Here is an 18,772-nt window from a genome sequence, read left to right as displayed (position 1 = left end):
ATTATGTTGCCATCTTCTTTTTTCAGCATTTTTCTGAAAGAACTGGAGAAATATGAACAACTGCCTGAGGATGTGGGCCACTGCTTTGTCACCTGGGTAATGAGGCATCTTATTTTCATTATTTATTCAAATTAGTTCTTCCAGTATAAATGGAAACGAGCTGTGAATTGGTGCAAGGGTTATGTCTTTAGTGATAAGTGAGATTAGGAGCTAATCTGGAACTACAACTGCTTTGTCCTTCAACTCCCCCAGGTGAAAGGTTCCCTCCCTTAACTCTCCTGAGCAGTGGTGTGAAGGCTTTCCAGAGCCTCTGTCCTTGTCCCACACTAACCAGTACAGCTGTCATGGTTTAAACCCAGCCAGCAGCCAAACGCCACGCAGCTACTCGCTCACTCTCCCCCACCCTGGAGAACTGGAGGGGTAGAGGTAAGGAGACTTGTAGGTTGAGATAAAAACAATTTAATAATTGAAGTAAAATAAAATTTAAATAATAATGATAATAATTGTCGTAATAATAGAAAATACAAATGAGTAATGCACAGTGCAATTGCTCACCATGCACTGACTAATGCCCAGCCTGTTCCTGGCTAGTGATCCCATAGAAGCAAAAATCCTGAAATTGTAATCCCAGAAGTGAGAGCAAGCTTCCTATTCAACCCTCATGTACTGAGCATGACACTGTATCATATGGAGTGTTCCACTGGCCTATTTGGGTCTGTTGCTTCGGCTCTGCTCCCTCCCAGCTTCTTGTATAACCTGCACACTAGCAGGACAGGGGAAATTGAAAAGTCCTTGATTTCTTAGCAACAACTAAAAACATTGGTGCATTATCAGCATTCTTCTCATATCAAATACTATACTGAATCCAAAACACAGCAGTATTCTAGCTACCAAGAAGAAAATATTAGCTCTATCCCAGCTAAAACCAGGACGGCAGCTTTTACCTCTGCTGGTTCCTGTTTTAACAGAACTTTATCAAATCAAACCTGTATTTAGGGGTGACATTCATTTCTTTGTGAAGAGCTCTGGGAGGACATTTAAAATCTTAATATGCCTTCCTTAGAGAATTTTAGTCATGCCATGAGACCTCTACAAAGATGTGAACAACATATTTTATGAACATTTTTCTTCAGAAGTTTCTGTCAAATTGCTGAGCCGCTGTGTTCTCTCATTCTATTACCCAATGCCAAGATAATTTCCAACAGGACTTTGAAATCTTGATGCTAAGAGTCTTCATGGGCATAGGAGGTTCTGGGAATTTGCTGCAGTCATTTATCTGTATGAAAGCTGTTCTCTTTTCAGAATATTTACCAGGCAAGTCAGCCATCTTCATGTTTTCTCTGATGGTTTTGTTCATATTTCAAGGCTGGAAATTAGTATTTTAAAAGTTATTATGCTAAATTTTCACTTACAAAAAATAATCATGTTTGGATGATTTCTAATGGGGCTTTAATTTAAAAACATGACAGAAATGTTGATGAAATGGATTCAGAAATATTGTTTACAAAGAAGAGATTACATATTTATGAAAGATGGACACATTTACTTATCATTCTGTGCAAAATCTTAATGGTATTTTAAGATTCTACCACATCATCTCAGCAGTAGTACACGTCCAGAGCTGTGTGTATGGTTACAGAGATACATACAAAAGTGCCTGCCCAATTGCAGGATCTTGTTATTTAGGTACCTGGTATAAAAAATGCCATAGTAATAAAAGGAGTCCATCCTCCTCTTCTGTTTGCCTGCCTCCCCCTAAAACCAGATTTCAGTAATATGAAACTGCTGTAAGACAGGAGTGCACAGATGCTTTTAATTTCCTCATAAAAATAAATAAATTAGGAAATGCAATGCAAAACACTCCTAGCACAACATAAAGTTTGAGTCATTAATGTCTGAACCAAGGTAGGAAAGGCAAGTTTAGGCCAGGTGTCACAAATCTGAGCCAGTCTCAAATCAAAAATGTTGGCTCAAGCCAGTTTAAGCTAGGTGAGTCTCTTGCCTAGAGTTTCTACACTGTCTTTATCTGCAAGTAGGTGACAGAGCCAACACTTCATGACTGGGTTTTGAGACCTGCAGACTTTTGGATACAATCTTTGTAACATCGTTAGAGCTCTTAGCAATTATTTTATAGCTGGATTAAAGTTTTAAGCTTTACCTCTGTGGCACTTATTAAAGAAAGCCTCCCGTAGCTGTTAAATGGTGCACCTCATTCCCATCGGAACTGTTCAGGTAAGGTATGAACTGTCTGTAAGTATTCTGTTCTTAAATTGCAGTTCTTATGTTCCTTTAAGAGGTGGGGATTTATCCTGATGAGCCTTAATGAAAGACTGTGTGAATAGAGAAATAGTTTACCATGCTTTCCTCTTGATGTTTGTTTTCACAGGCAGATAAATTTCAGATGTATGTCACCTACTGCAAAAACAAGCCTGACTCCAACCAGCTCATCCTGGAACATGCAGGGACTTTCTTTGATGTAAGCAGCCATTGCCATTTTCCTTCAGCACGCACAGTGCAGCTGAAACACCTCCTCTTTATATCTGAGCAACGGGTTCCTTTCTGTGCTTTGTCATTTGGGTTTTTCGTTCCACTGCAGATACCACATGCTGTGAAAACTGATAGGCTGTGGTGTGATGTGTGATCTTCATCGGTGTGGCAACTCATTTTTAATGGAGACACATTCTTATGGGAACCTCTGTGCATTTTTCAGACCAAATCCTTTCTAAAATCTGGTTTAGATGTACTCTCTACTTCTGGGTTTAGGGGTAAAATGAAAAGCAGATCCCATTATATTTTATGACCTGAAATCCTTAAGTCCAAAACAAGATCCTGTCCTCCTGTTCTGCAAATTTTACCCACCCTATTAAACATTTGCTTCATCATGTTAGTAAGGGACTCCATTGACTGCAATTAGACTATTTCCCTTACAAGCACTACACCTGGTGATAAATATTTGCAGGCTCCAATCCCAGTTTTGTGGTCTGAGAAAAATCTTTAAAGTTTTTGAGTTCTTTTAAATTAAGCTTTCCCTCTGATTTTTGGAACCTCATCCATTTTGCCATGCTTTTCTGCTAGCTGATAGTGTTAATTAGTTGCCTTTCTGAAAAAATGCTAAAACCTCTTTTCCAAAGCATTGAAAATCTTTTTACAAATGTAACCACTCAGCAGGATCCAACCTGTGATGTGGTTGGCAGCTGACATGAATCAGTTCCTCGGGGTTTTTTACGTGCCAATGGTTATAGCATTTCAGTTAAACTCAACACTGAAATATCGTGCACGAGCCAGAAGAAAAATGTTGAACACCTTTTTCTTTCACCTCGTTTTTTGCCTTACGGAATGGTCTAAAAGTAGAATTGAACTAAAAGGGATTTTCCAGGAGGTGGCGCTTGAGCCTGTTAAATGGTTTGTATTGGTTGATGACTCGTGGAGGATTTCAGCCGCCTTAGGCGTCTATCAGTGTTCGTACAGGTTAAAAACATTTCCTCTGCTGTACTTTTCCACTCCAGCTCAGTATATGGGCTGGAAACCAGCCTAATATTGCTTAATAGTGAATATTCATGTCAACATGTGCTGTTTTGCGAGGGGAGATGTTTTCCCTTCATTGGTGGAAATTGTGCTGGGCTACCCAGTGATGCCTGTGCAAAAAGAGAAAGCTGACTATCTCCCACAAAAAATCACCTAGGAGTCACTCAGTCTGAGTGACTAAGGTAGTGTGAAGTACCTGTAGATCCTTCTTATCTTAATAGTGACGTGGCAGTGGTTAAGTGACAGTACAGGGGACAGTTTGGCCTGAGGAACACAGGGGAAATGCTGGTTCTTTTCTTTCAGGCAGAACCTGGAATTTCCCAAAACACCCTGATGATGAGAGTGAGTTATCTAGAATAACACCCCTTAGTAAGAAGCCTGCTTGACGATCACAAGTGTACAACCCCTCAGATTGTATAAACCATCATAGGAAGCCACCTTTGAGCTGGGAACAAGCAGTCCCAGTAATCTGTCTGAACACTTCAAGTCCATAGAAAATTTACAGCTTCAGAGATCATGGCTGCAAGGGTTAGCTGATTAGGAGGAGCAAAGATAAGTGACATATTTCACCTGAAACTGTGAAGAGAATTACTAGCGATGCTATTATATCTGGGATGTTCTAAGGACATAAGTGAAGACATATATGTAGAGAAAAGCAATTTCTTTTCTTAGACCAGTTGATACAGGTGGAAAATTATGTGCAAACTCTCAGTTGTGTAACTTGCCTAATTTATCCTATAGCATTAGTCTAATAAAGGATAAAGATGGCTATCTTCCTTCCCTACAGATCTTGCTTTGCTTAGAAAATTCAGAAGTTGTTGGTATGGTTATATTACCTAGAAATTGCATAGGGAATGGAACTAGTGTGCTTACTCTTTCATAACTGCAGTAGACTCATTAATTTTATTCTTTCAGTAGACTCATTAATTTTATTCTTTCACTTTTTGTATCTGTCTTGTTCATCATCTGAGAGTATTACTGCCTTACTTAGAACTGGTTTTCATTCAGTAATTTCGAAGATAAATTGTGCTTACCGTATTTAACAATTTTTAACATTTGTAATAGCATATACTTCAGGCTAGCAAGATATATTGTTGATTACCAACATGTGTCAGCTGGTGGAAATCAGCATATTATTAAGGTGATCAAGTTGATTTCAGTGTCTGTTATTTAAGTGAGCTTCGTCTGTCAGGTCAGAGTTTGATTCAGTCATCTATATGCTTCTGCTGGTTTGAATACTTTTTCCCTTTAAATCTTGGGAAAGATCAGTTTGTTATAGCCAGGAAGCCACAGGACACCTTTAACTTGCATGACCAGCATTTACAGAGTGGACTGTGGTAAAGCTCATTGACTTTGGTAGCATTGCAAAGCATTGGGTGTCTGCATGGATGATGGTTACTGCTTTAATTTCTCCGCAGAGCTGGAGTGTCCCTTAGGAAATGGGCAGAGGCACAAGCAGGGTCTCAGTAATATTTTTTCTGAAATTGCTCACCAAAGATTTGTGCCATGTATCACAAAACCTAAATGTTTCATGAGAGTTTTAGTGCTCAGTCAGTCTACTCAGCAAGCCATTGGTCTGTACACCCAGTTCAGGATGCAGTTTGTCCTCCTACTAAAGAACTATGTACAATTAGATGACTTACGTTAATCTGTGAATCTCTTTAGACATTTGACACAAAGTCTGGGCACTTCATCGCTGCTTCATGGTAAATTCAGCAGTTCTTGGTATGAAATTGTATTTAAGTATTCCTGCCTCCATGTTGTCCATCCAAGAGCCTGTGAGGGTTCTGTGCTGTCCTACAGAGAGGATATTTTTGGTGTTTGTCTGGGGTTCTGTCATTGCATGTAAGACTACACGTTGATTCTGCTCTGCAGCTCCTCTGGTTTGCAACACACAACTGCCAGCACATGGTGCCTGTCAGATACCTTCATTTCTTCTAGGCCCTTGGGACACTTTTCTACCCAAGGAATAACTGAAGTTGTGTGTAACGGTGAGCCATGGTACACCATAATGTGAACCAAGCTTGCTTTAAACAATAAGCAGAGCAAAGTAGAGACCACAGAGCCCTGTGGCTATCTTGTTCTGAAACCTTCCAGCTGCTTCAAAGCTAGCTCATATATCTGTGCTTGGTGTTGCTTAGAGGTGTGTGAGAAATGTCTGTGCTCTACCCTGCACAGACGTCTCCAGTTTCCACCTCCACCCACAGTAAATCCAGACCTCTCTAGGTGTTACAAAGCCAACCCAAGACACACTCCAGCAGGCTGCCATCTTACACCAACACTTCAGGGACCAGAGGAAGGAGCTGAAGGGATAATGTCCCTTTCCAGCAGGGTATTTGTCTGATTGCCATGTAGCCGTGCTATTGCTTCCCTGCTGCAGGTTCCTGTGCAGCAGGGACTGCTGTCATTCCACCAACCCACTGTGTCTCTGCACCGTCTGACCGGGGAGCATCCCAGCAGAGCAAAGAATGACTGAAGAGTTGGCATCTCCCTGGGACTATGTCCTGCTGTTTAGAGAGCTGGGAGGAAGGAATAGTGCTAAATTCATTACTTAGAGCCTACAAAAACAAGTGTACTTTGCCAGCTCCAGGAAGTTCACAGACATGGCTGAGGTCTTGCTGGCTCCCGCAGTTACTAGTTGAGTCCTGGCCATGTGTTCTGCAGACACTGTCCCTGTTTGGAGCCAGCCATGACTCAGCTTCATGCAAACTGCATTAATCCCCACACAGAGCCTCTTCCCTTTTGGGTCTTGTTCATGGCACCAGAGATATTTTTTTCTAAAACAAACTTGCTTAGTACAAAAAAAAAAACCAACAAAAACAAACCAACCTGTTGGCACATTGTGTGAAAAGTGGCTATTTTTGCATCCCAGTATAAACACTGGAGCTAAAAACCCCATCAACCTCACTAGTACTCAGCAGAAAATCAGACTGTATACAGAAAGAAAATCTCCATTCTTGGCAGCTCTTCCCTTTTCATCTTCAGTAACTTCTTTCCTTTACAGACTCAAATTTACCCTCCAGTAGCTGGAGACAAGTCCCATTCCCTCTTCCCATCTGCTCCCCTAGGAACAGAGGATTTCCTGATGGCTAGGAGCAAGGGGAGGCATGCCCGGGGCCTGGCGAAGACAGAAGGATTTCCAACCTGTTCTGCTTCAGCAGACAATCTGCCCCTATAAGGCCTGACTTTGAAGTCTTTCAGATGATACATGCATCAGGGTTCTGTAAGATTTTCAGGAGCTCCTAGCTCCCACTGGAACCTTCTGGAGGGAGGCAGCTGGAGCCTTTGCAGACCTCACCAGGTGCCTATCTGTAGTGTCTCTAAATTTCATCAGCACATCACACTGATCAGCACAGACGTTTTGGTTGAGATTCAGGTGACAAAACAGAAGTCTTCAGTGCTACAAAAGGTATCATCAGGGTACCTGGCCCCCAGCTGCCAGCTCAGAATAGCATAGGTTTCTCAGCACTGTGTAAGACCTGTTATTCCCATGTGGATATTTCAGCCACCCCAGGGCTCTCAAATGGTACTAGATGCTTATGTTTAGACAGTTAAATTACACCCTACTCATGCAATTTAAATTAATGTCACTCCATTTTAATTGAATGTTAAAATTCAGCCTTCATAGCTAGGAGAAACCAGTTGACATGACAGATAAGTCATATTTAAATTGAAGCCTGTGTAGTTTACTCAACAGCCTTAGCTTGACTTGCACAGGGCCCCTGCAGTTTAAGTGGCCTTAAGGGCACTCTGCAGTTTATTGCCAGCATCTCTTAAACCACAGTTATTTGCATGTGAGCTTAAAGAGAATTAAAAAACTAGACAAAGAAATGCAGAGATCCAGAGCTAAAATTAGTTATGGATGGCTCTGTCTGGCAGGGGGTTAATAGTTTTCCATGACTGACTACTGTTTTTATCTCTTCTAGGAAATTCAGCAAAGACACGGTCTGGCCAACTCTATCTCTTCTTATTTAATCAAGCCTGTCCAGAGGATCACAAAATATCAACTCCTACTGAAGGTACCTTAGTGAACTGCCCAAAGCAGCTCATGCAGAGCAGTTCACAGGTGTAATGAATTAACTTATTCTTAAGGGAGCTGCTTCCTCACCTGTTCATAACCTGTAAACAGCTACTGCTGAACTGCTACTCCTATTTCCCAGGCCTGAGCATAGCAAAAAAATGTGAAATCAAGTTGGGTGTTTTAAAGGAAAAGACTCACAGACAGGAAAAAACAAACAGTGAAAAACTGATCACCTGTTTCAACTGTGGGTTTTTTGTATCCAAGTGGATTTAACCCTAAAAAAACAAGAAATGGGAAAGGGAATTGAAGGGTTGACAGAACTGTTTGCTTTCCTTCTTGATAAGTTTGTGACATGCAATATTTTGATTAAAGGCTTCAGTGACAGCAGTAATGAACTTTGGGAAATTTCACTGACTCTTGACTGAGATTCCTTCACTGGCATTACAGAATCACAGAATTGTCTAGGTTGGAAAAGACCTTGAAGCTCATCCATTCCAACCATTGACCTAACACTGACAGTTCCCAACTACACCATATCCCTCAGCGCTATGTCAACTCTACTCTTAAACACCTCCAGGGATGGGGACTCCACCACCTCCCTGGGCAGCCCATTCCAACGCCCAACAACCCCTTCTGTAAAGAAATGCTTCCTAACATGTTTGTGTTTGAAAAACAGGGAAGAGCTTCATATACAAAGCAAGGACTTTCAAGTGAAAAATCAACATTTCCCATTAAAAAAAATCCTGGTTGTTGTGAATTGGTTACAGTCTTTTGCAGTATCTTGTGAGTAGGTGAATTTTAGATCTAGCTTAACCAGACACCAATCACTTCAAAAGAAAAAATATCTGGGTGATAAGTTAAGTGTCAGATTCTGACTTTGAAAAGCTAGGACCAGTTATGATACTTGCATCTCTTTAAAGCTTCCTGTGTGTATGTATACCAAAGAAGTGATGTGCTGTACTGGGAAGGTACTTACTGAGTATATTCAGTGTGTTGACAAATCTGGGCTTTGTACCAGTTTACTGAAATAACAAGTTTAACATAGTCTTGTGAGTGCTGTGGGACAGCAAGCCTCCACTGCACAAACCATCTGCTAACGGGAAAGCTGAAACACCCCTTCAGTCCTCCCAGCTTTGGTCTCCTCCTCAGGTGAATCTTTCCTGAAGGGACCTCCCTGCCCTGGGCACAGCACGCTGCCAGCCCTGCCTTCACTGTGGTACTCACCAACACTGCCGATTCAGGCTGGGGTCCTGCAACCCAGCTGGCACAGCTGGACTGACTGGGGACTGCAGCATAGGCATAAGTCCCCGGAAACCCTCTGAGCAGAGTCTCACTCAAGAGCACCTTATGTTGTCTTGCTCTATCCCCAGTGTGTTTTGATGCAGTTCAGCTTTCTCCTGCCACTATCAATGAAGCAGTTGCAACTCTGTGTTCTACTTGCCAAGAAAACCAATATGACTTAAAGCCAGCACGTTGGTCAGTTTGTTTATAGGTGTTCTGCATTGCTTCTTAGGAACTGCTAACCTGCTGCGAGGAGGGCAAAGGGGAACTCAAAGATGGTCTGGAAGTGATGCTCAGTGTCCCAAAGAAGGCCAACGATGCAATGCACGTCAGCATGCTGGAAGGTAGCAGATGGGTGGGTGGCTGGGGCAGGGGAGGGAACCACCAGTAAATGAAGCCTTCTTGTAACTTGTGTAGAAAGTTAGTACAGTTTGACTGTAGCAATACTGTTGCTCCTTTCTGATATTTCTCCAGAATTCTTGGAAGAATAAAGCTGGCTAGGAAGTTTTAGGGTTTTCTTTATTTGTATCTTAGGTGTGTGTATATCTGTATTTATATGTGTATATGTACGTACATACACATATGTACATGTATATATACAGTTAAATGTATATATACGGTTAAAACATTCTTACTTAATGAAACAAAAAAACCTCCTCCTAAAACAGTATCTGTTTAGCTGCTGGCAGCCTTAATGATTATTGAATGAGAACATTTCTAAATAGTGTCTCAACATTTCAAAAGAAAAAGTTCCGGTTTTCTGAGTCAAAACAGCTTGTGTTTCAAACTGTTAATGTAATTATCCCAAAGATTAAAAAGGAGCAAAAAGTATTATCAAAAAGTATCTCAAAATTACAGAAAAAAATGTTTTGATTGCCCCAAAGTTAAGCCTTTTATTGGCTTTTTGATATGTGGAATATTTCTAAAATTTAAAAATTTTATTCTGGACAGAGGTGCTTTATTGTGTCTCAAACATTTTCTTGGTCTGGGAAGAGCATTTGCAGCCTGGCTTGAGTCAGAACCAGGAAATAAGAAGAGTACTAAAACAGGCAAGAAAAAGGAAATTGTGCCAGTAGCTAAGCAGCACATTAAGACCAGGTGATTAAAACTGCAGGGGGGCAAACTGACCCAGCATAGGTAGAAACACTACAAAGATGGTTTTAAGTGTGGTGTCTGTTTAAAAGCAAGATTTCCCAAAATAACACCTAGATAATCTGTCCCCATGAGATGACCAGCACCACATAATAATAAAGCAGGGATGGCTTTGTTAGGGTAGACAAGCAGGACAGTTGTCTTCTGAATAAAACATTATTCGTAAATATTTGGAGAAAGGACCAGGGCTGCTTGCTGCTCTCCCAGGGCTATCTGGCATGAACAACAGCAGGCTGTGCTAGTGGAGGAGCAGTTTCCAGCTCTGGAGGGCAGTGTGACCCACAAGCTACTGAGACAGCAGCTTGGAGGGCACCTTGCGCTAGGGACTCCCTTTTCCTTCAAGTGTCCCAGTTATGGGGAGGGAGCCCTGTGATCCTCAGCCATGGGAAGGTTTTTGACATGCGGTTTGGAAGATGAGATACTCTTCCTGGAAAACTTGTTTCAGACACCCTACCAATTTGCTCTCATAGATGTAGCTCCCCCATGCCACTGCTGTGGACTCACAGGGCCTTGAAGGTTGGGTTAGCATGCTTGAAGTAATCATGGTGTGATGGGGCACTTCCAGCCACTGCATGTTATGTTTCTCTGAATTTGCATTGACATGCATAAGATTCCTTGCATTGCAGTTTTGTGTACAGTAACCATCGCTGAAACCTTTATAATATCTTCAAGTAATTACTACTACATTTAGCAGCAGTCTCATTTAGCACATATGATGTATTTGTCTCTGATGAAATAATAATATCATTGCAAGAGGAAAAAGAAACATTATTTTCACTACTTTCACCGGGGCAATGGATGCCCATTAATGTCTTTTCAAAGCATACATAAAAAAAGAGAAAGGCCCTTTTATATCAAATCCTTACTGCCCTGGTGTTTCTGGGCATTACTGGTCCCAAGAGCAAATACAAACCAATGTATTTTGTGGTTTTAGGGTTTGATGAGAACCTGGACGTCCAGGGAGAGCTGATTCTTCAGGATTCTTTCCAAGTGTGGGATCCCAAGTCTCTCATTCGGAAAGGACGTGAGAGGCATTTGTTTCTCTTTGAAATCTCTTTGGTATTTAGCAAAGAGATCAAAGATTCTTCAGGACACACAAAATATGTTTACAAGAACAAGTTACTGGTAGGTGTGGCTGCAAAGAAAATATTCTGGATGTTGTTTTTCTTATAGGTAGAGGTGGAGATTGGGGGATGGCTCACATGTCCCCGTGCTGGATTGGGGATACTTATGCCACCTTGAAAGGGCTGGCTCTGGGCCCTGCAAGGCTCATCTGGAGACTAAGCTGACAGTGGGTCTGGAGAGGTTTAAGATAGTGAGATGTGAATGGTGGGTGGGAAATGCAAGGAGTATCACTCAAGCCTTTCATTTTGCTGCCATGCCCTGCTGGTTTATAGTTTATTTTATCTGTGTGTAGCAAAGCAGAGACAAGATCTCACTCCCTTATCCATCCCTGCCTCCTCACTTCTTCGTACAAATGTAAAGTTTTCTGGACTCATGAGGCTTCATATATATGAAATCTCTCCTCATCTCTCCTCCACACTAGACCTCAGAACTGGGTGTGACTGAACATGTTGAAGGAGATCCCTGTAAATTCGCTTTGTGGTCTGGACGGACACCATCCTCAGACAATAAAACAGTGCTGAAAGTAAGTATTTTTTGCTAGTTTTCTTTTCTTTTAGAGCTGCTAGTTCAGGCCTTGGGAGCACTAAATGAAAGCTCAGTTTCTTCCCTCCTTGTATTCACATAGCTTCCATCTCTGTCAGCAGGGTCATGCCTGCATCAGGAACAATTCGGCTCTAAGACCTCAGTATAAATCCAGACAGTGCAGTTGTGCAGCTTTGCTGAAATTGCATCTCCTCTTTTGACCTGGGTTGAGCAGCTGCACACTGACACCAGGCACATCTCAGGGTGTTTGGCTAGGAGGTGTAATTCTCTTAGTCCTTTCCCACTGGGCTTATCAACAATCAACCTATTCCTCAAACCTCCAGAGCTGACAGCCATTTCTGTCAAGTGAGTTTCTAACGAAGATTTCATACTATAGTTTTTTTGTCTGAGGAAATCCCAGCTGTGCACTGATAACCTATTTCTCCTCTACAGAGCATGCTGTATTGCTAGCATTAAATATATTTATCTAGAGCTTAGCTGCTTTGCTGTTGTTTGCCAAGTAGGTCTGGCAAAAATACCCTCAGTTCTCCTGGGGTTACCAGGTACTCCAGAGCTAAAACAATACAGCAGAGAGGAGAAACAGTTAATTGTGCATTTTCATCAGCCAACCACGATTCTTCTACATAGGAGGTGACATGCTGGGAGTATGATAAAGTGTCTGTCTTTCTGCCTTGTGGAACTTTAGGCATCCAGTATTGAAACAAAACAGGAATGGATCAAAAATATCCGGGAAGTCATTCAAGAAAGGATTATCCATCTGAAAGGAGCTCTGAAAGAACCAATTCAGCTCCCCAAGACACCAGCAAAGCAGCGAAACAACAGTAGAAGGTAACCTCAGTCATTCCGTACAATGTGAAATCACTAGTGTTTTCCTGACCAACAGCAGTGTAGTGTCTGTGGGCTTTTTACTGGATTCACTTACTTTTTCTCACTATAGTCAAAAGCAGTTTTCATCATCTTTGCTTTTTATATGTTGTCTTGGTAAAAGTAGCTAGAAGGCTTTTCTATGATATACATACAAAGGTCTTTTATTTTAGTACTCCAAAGTATTAGAGGGAAATGAACAGTAAAAATTCTTCAGAGTCCAAGGTTATATTTCTTTCCCAAAGTAGAATTTACTTCTCCACATTTGAGTATTAACAGGTTTTATTTTTCCTGTTTGACAATGAGAATCACAGCTGGTCATGACAATATATTACTACTGTGGAGAATCTGTGTTTCATCATCAAATACAACTAATTTCAGCCTGTGAAGTAGTATTAAATTTTTGTTGTCATCTTCTTCAAATCCTGGATTAAATAGAAATTATAGGCTGTCATGCTGGTATTTCCAAAAGCCACCTGTAATTTGAGCATCTCCATTTCCTCATGAAGTTTTATCACTCTCTTATTTCAGGCTGTGTTAGAGAGGCATCCAAAGCATGAGCAACCAAGGTTACCCAGGAGATCTGTAGCAAGGCAGAGATCCAGACATTTCTTCCTGGGCACATGCACCAATGCAAGAGTTTTCTAGTACAGAACAGGGATCTTAATTATTTTTGTGTGTGTCCTTAAACATGTATTTTGTAGTTAAATGTTTATTTTGAAAGACCAGTAAAAATATAGAACTATATCTATACAGCAAAAGGGAAGAAAATACCCTCTGTTAGCAGATTCATATAAGTAGTCTTGTAGAAGTCTACACTGTCTTTATTTATGTTTGTTTGGATATCATTTTTATGGCTTAGTATTAAATTCCCGAAGATGTGGTTCCTGTGAGACAAGAGAAATAATCCTTCCTTCAGTGTCTTGTGTAGCTTGGGCTGAATGGTTTTGGTTAAGGCAGAAGTCTAACTGAAGGAAAATTTCTGCCTGACACCCTCACTACAGAGCTATTTCTGAACCCTGGAGTCTCCTATGCTTTAAATATACAGGCAATAGTCATACTCTTTCCAGCAACAAACGTTGTGATTATGTGCTAATCCCAACCCTATGGTTGAGGATGACATAATTTTAAATTGCAAGCTATATAGCAACATGGGCTGCACCAGTGAGGTAATGTTAGTGTAATGCCAGCTCTGGCATGCTGACTCGGCACTTCTCAAATCCACCTATAAAGTGGTGCATGTTCCAAGGTGGTGTGTTAAGCATCACTGTTTCCTTATTATGTCTTTTGCAGAGATGGAGTAGATGATGCAGACAGCCAAGGAGATGGCAGCAGTCAACCTGACACCATTTCCATTGCATCCAGGACATCACAGAACACAGTGGACAGCGATAAGGTAGGCCTGAAATGTGAAAATACACTGCAGCTAATCACCCACAGAAAAAATGTAAATGAAGAGCAAGAGTAGGAGGCAAAACAAAGCAAATTGTCTTCTGCTGAGTGAGTTGAAAATTGTATTCCCCTATGCTGGGCTGTTAAAATCCAGGCCGTTTCTAGGTGCTCAACAGTACTGCTGTTTTAATGGTAACATCTCTGTTGCTTCAGCTTCTTTGTGGTTAATACACAGAGATTGAATTGGCTCTGAAGAAACACAGCCCAGAGCAGCCTTTTCTTCCCTAGTAGAACTTGCCCTGTGGGAGCCAGCTTCTGAATCAGAAAACATGGTTATATTCCGTATTTGCCCTCTGAACTAAAACCAGTAGTTTGTTGGAAGAAATACAGGTGCTTACACACCAATTAATACAGAAAAATTGGGATCCTGGCTGGTATCTTGAGAGCCTGGGAGACCTACCCTTTCCAGAGACTGTGATTCTGGACCCCTCCCTTTGCGGACATATGGTGGAACATACGGCTGGCCCTGAGGCATGCTAAATTCTGTTGGAATGCTGCACACTGTTGGCACGTACGTACTCATCGTTTTATTTATCAGATGATCTGAGTCCAGATTCCTAGCTCCACTAGGATGCCTGACTTGAATTTGTCACCTCCAACTGCAGTCTTCAGATGAATTAGCAGTTGGTGGTAGGAGTAAATGGGCTGGTAGTAATAATGCACATTAGGTACGCTGATGGGGTTTGGCATATCCACTGAGACAATGCCCATATTCCCTTTCATGTGGGAAGATTTTGAAATCATGTCTAACTGGCAAAAGGATGAGTTCTGCAGGACTATTACGGGTTTATCTGTTTGTCAGGGCTTTAATTACGCTGCTACTTATGCAAGGTGTCTTCACAAAATTGGAGTTCGAGTTTATGGTTGTAAAGTTCACAACTAAGGTTCAGTGCAGACATTTTTTTGAAAGCTGGACTCAGAAATCGGAGTTAATTGCAAATAAATTACCTTTGTAAGACTACCTGTTGTATTTATCTTGAAAGCATGTTTCCATGGTTTTTTGGCCAATAATGTGCATTAGAAAAGTATTAATCCTCATGATCCAAAGGCCACTGTAATGTATGCAAATACTTTGCCCGATGTCAAAGGAGTGTTTTCTTATGTCTTCACACAAATGTCACCTACTTTATCATGTTTTTCACATTTATCATTCCTGAGAAAGGCTCTGACTTAGTAGTTGATCTCATGCCTGATTTTAAGCATTTGCATAAGCTTTGCTCGTTTGCCCCAAGCCCATTGACTCAGTTGCATGAATTATGGCAGACAAGCAAGGTCTAGGTAAGATGCTCCATGCTGCATGCTGTAGCTGCATACAAGATCTATAGTGCCCCAGCACAGGAAACTGTCAGGCTGTACCCTGAATGACAGCTCATCATGGCAACAGTTGGTTTAAGGATGCAAGACTGGAAACAGTTACAGGAATTTCTACCCAAAAACTTGTTTGAACTGAATGGTGAATGTGTACAAGATAAATTGAGCGCCAGATAGTACAGGGAAAAATTTGTTACTACTGGCTAAATCAGTTCTAGATTTGTGTAATTTTTTACTTTTTTAAGGTAGTTAAGGTCACTGGCTGACTTAAGGCTGTATGTGTGCCCTTATATACATTCATTGAATAGAAACAAATTCCAGTGTAGAGCTAAAGCTTAAATATACTTGCATATGCTTTTTTGAATCTGAGCAACTAGTGTATCATCCCTAGATGGAGAGGCAGTTCCTGCTGAACAGTTTCCGTATTGTCACTGATGCTAATGCCAGAATACTGTGGAGGATTTAGCCCCCAGAGTGCTGCATTACTGTGTCTTTTCTCCAAGAAAAATGAACTCCCTGCATTGCTTTATAGTTCTCTCTCAGTTTTTCTACACAATGTTACCCAAATTAATGACAGATGGAGCTGGGTGGTCTTACTTCCCGTTGAAGCGGCATGGAGGCAGACCTGCGTTCAGTCTCAGTTCAAACACCAGTTCTTATGCTGCTTGCACAAAACCCTTAGCACATGTCAGCGTCTGATGCGAAGGGACTGTATTAGCAGATCCCAAAGCTGTGCAAGGACACAAGACACAAGATTCCTGGTTGTGATGTTTTACCACATAGGAACGATTCACTGTCATTCCAAGTTGCTTTACTCTCCAACTTTAAAGGGGGATTTTTTTCCTCTAGTGTGTAGTTGAGCTTATCTTCAAGGATAGTCTCAGTGAATCTTGTTGGACTGAGAAGATTTATCTTCTCACATAGACTAGTACTGAGTTATTTGCACTGGGAGACTGTACCATATCATGTTTTCTAGTTAAGGTTTCTTGGCACAGATGATAGTGCTTGGTAAACTCTGTAACATACATGCTATAATTAACTTGTGTGGTTCTGATAACAGCACCGATAGGTAATGTGTTCAGCAAATAGTGGTTTCCCTGCCTGTTTAACTCCAACAGAGTTATTCCCGGGAGTTCAGATTCAAGCTCTGAGTTTTTTCACAGCTGTAGCCTCTGTGGGTGACCTCTTTGTGTGCCCCAGTGAGATCTCCACTCAGACGACCCAGGAGAAGGAGCTTCTACCTTTAAAAACTCTGGCTGTTCACAGCAGCCTCATTTACAGACACATGAAAAGAGCTTTGTAGTGCTAGCAATGTGCCAGGATGGCAGCAGATTAATCCTGCACTGGGACCACCTATGTATTAACTCAGTGCCGGAAACAATTCTCAAGTAGCATTTAAGAGCCGATATTACTCTCTGAAGGCAAAAGAATTCAAAGATTTAGCTGACAGGCTTTGTCCTTTCCCTAAATCTTGCTATTATGCCCAAGGATTACCTAACACTTTGGTTGAATGTTTAGACAAGAATGCCAAACAACATTTTAGACAAAGAAAAACACAACCTCTCAAAGATTCCCAATTTCAAGTAGCACTTCTGCTTAATAACACTCCTTGTGCCTCCAGTAATATGTATTTATTTCAACCTATTTGTGAGCCAGTTCCTTCTGTGTTGCGAATAGCAATTTCTGTCTCTCATCTTGGCACAGCCCTAGAGCAAAGCTTTACTTTTGCATTTCAGAATTCTAAAAAGGCAGAAGGTTTTTTAGTGTTAAGTGGGAATGAGATAACGTTACTGTAAATTCAGCAAGGATTTTGCTTTCTCTGAAGACAGCTGACCCTAGCCATAACATTTATCAGGGGGATTATTTGGTGCAGAGGATAGAGCACTCGACTGGGGGCCAGAAGAGTTGAGTTCTAGTTCTGCTCTGTCACTCATATGTTGGATGCCATCACAAATGACATCTGATGGCACATTGCACCCATCTTTTTTTTTTTTTTTCTTGTTTGGATTAGGAATTTGGGGGGGAGACAGGAATTCTTGCAACATTACATTTGTACATTAGTTATAGCATTGTCCTGTGTTGTCCCAACACAGGGTACAGACCCAAACTCAGAGCTGGTTTTGTATATTGAAGGAAATTCACAGCTATCTTTATAGCAGAAGATTCTGCTTTGAAAATATTCTTAATTATATGCTTGACAGAAATGTTACTAAGTCTTTCAATATTGAGGCTTTCCTGGCTGCAGGCAGTGGTCAGGTGATTATACAAGACTCTTCAGATTAAAAAAGAAATGTTCAAGTCTGGTTAAAAAAAAAAATAGGAGATTATTCCTGTCTTTTAAAGTAAATACCCATTTAAGTAGGTTCTTAAATCTGGATTTTAGTCCTTAATATCTTTAATTTTCTTGGATTTTTCTCTCCCAAGAACACATAAAGCAATTATCCCTGGGATGAAACATTTCATTTTCATTAAATACTATGTACTAGAAACACAGGCTTCAAGTAAGGTCTGTAGGTCTGCACGCTTGTAAAAGAGAAGAAAGAGAGAACATCTAAAATGTTTATTTTTCCACTTGCAATCTATGACTTTTTCTATATGAAATCCGTAATCTAAAATATTTCATACACAGAAAAGGAATTTTTTGGATTATTATTTGGTATTATGTAAGTATTATATAGACGGGAAAAATTGGGTTCATGAACCAGACTCAGTGCTAAAGAATCAACAGATAATGAATGCTATCACAGTGAGTGTAAATACCATTGAGCATCCAAGTCAGGTCCTAGGTAACCTACTATGCAAAATATCTTCATCCTTTTCCAAAAGGCAAGCTAGACGGCTTTTGTTCTATACAGTAAGCTCTCTTCAGTGTGCTATCTAAAAACCTCTCCTTAGGGAGAAATCCTTCCCCTATTCAATTCATGGCAGACAGGTTTTCAGTCTTTATATTTGGATTCAAAGCAGTGGGGAACTGCATAAAGAAAATGCTAGCATGCAGGGCATTCTCATTTGTTAAGCCCATTGATCTACTGGCTTGTAAAACAGCTGTTTCTGGCGATACTGGTCCATTTTCTAATGGCTATTTTTTTGTTGGCTTTTGCAGAATGCTGAGGAGAGCAGTGCTCATTTCCTCTTGTTGTTTTTGGATGTGGAAAAAAGCCCTGTAATGTGAACTGAGAAGTTTTTACTCTCTAAAAATAAATACACACTATATACTTTTATCTTTTCCATTAGAAACTGTACTCAGCTCACCTTTCAGCAGTCATGAGGCTGACATCTTGACCTCTTCCACATCAGTGGTATTATATAAAATCTGAGAATAATAATTTTTCTAATTGAAGGTAACTGGTATAAGAGAGGTTTTAGAATTAAGGCTTGTTGGAACCAGTCACCTAGAGGCAGATTCTCTTTTCTTGAAAGGCTTCTAATCAAGGTAATACAGCTTTCTCCCTGTGATACTGTTACTGAAGCAGGAGTTAGGATCTGATGCAGGAAGTA

The 18,772-nt window shown here is 40.9% G+C and overlaps 1 protein-coding gene across 12 annotated transcripts in view; it reads left to right on the top strand.

Annotated features, from left to right (window-relative positions):
• Positions 1 to 18,772, top strand: part of KALRN (kalirin RhoGEF kinase) — a 524,667-nt gene that overhangs the window by 367,483 nt on the left and 138,412 nt on the right. For all 12 annotated transcript variants that reach the window (XR_012633922.1, XM_074910291.1, XM_074910292.1 and 9 more), the window contains exons 26-33: positions 27 to 96; positions 2,387 to 2,476; positions 7,452 to 7,544; positions 9,060 to 9,171; positions 10,914 to 11,104; positions 11,526 to 11,627; positions 12,333 to 12,475; positions 13,805 to 13,907. Coding sequence is in view for 11 of the 12 variants with exons in the window: in XM_074910291.1 (XP_074766392.1) it covers positions 27 to 96; positions 2,387 to 2,476; positions 7,452 to 7,544; positions 9,060 to 9,171; positions 10,914 to 11,104; positions 11,526 to 11,627; positions 12,333 to 12,475; positions 13,805 to 13,907 (904 nt within the window). In the remaining variant the exon portion in view is untranslated. The remainder of the gene's footprint in view (positions 1 to 26; positions 97 to 2,386; positions 2,477 to 7,451; positions 7,545 to 9,059; positions 9,172 to 10,913; positions 11,105 to 11,525; positions 11,628 to 12,332; positions 12,476 to 13,804; positions 13,908 to 18,772) is intronic.

Source organism: Athene noctua, chromosome 7 (assembly GCF_965140245.1).
Source record: "Athene noctua chromosome 7, bAthNoc1.hap1.1, whole genome shotgun sequence".
NCBI lineage: Eukaryota > Metazoa > Chordata > Aves > Strigiformes > Strigidae > Athene > Athene noctua.
Note: the sequence above shows the minus strand (reverse complement) of the source record. Positions and strands in the feature narration are given on the sequence as shown.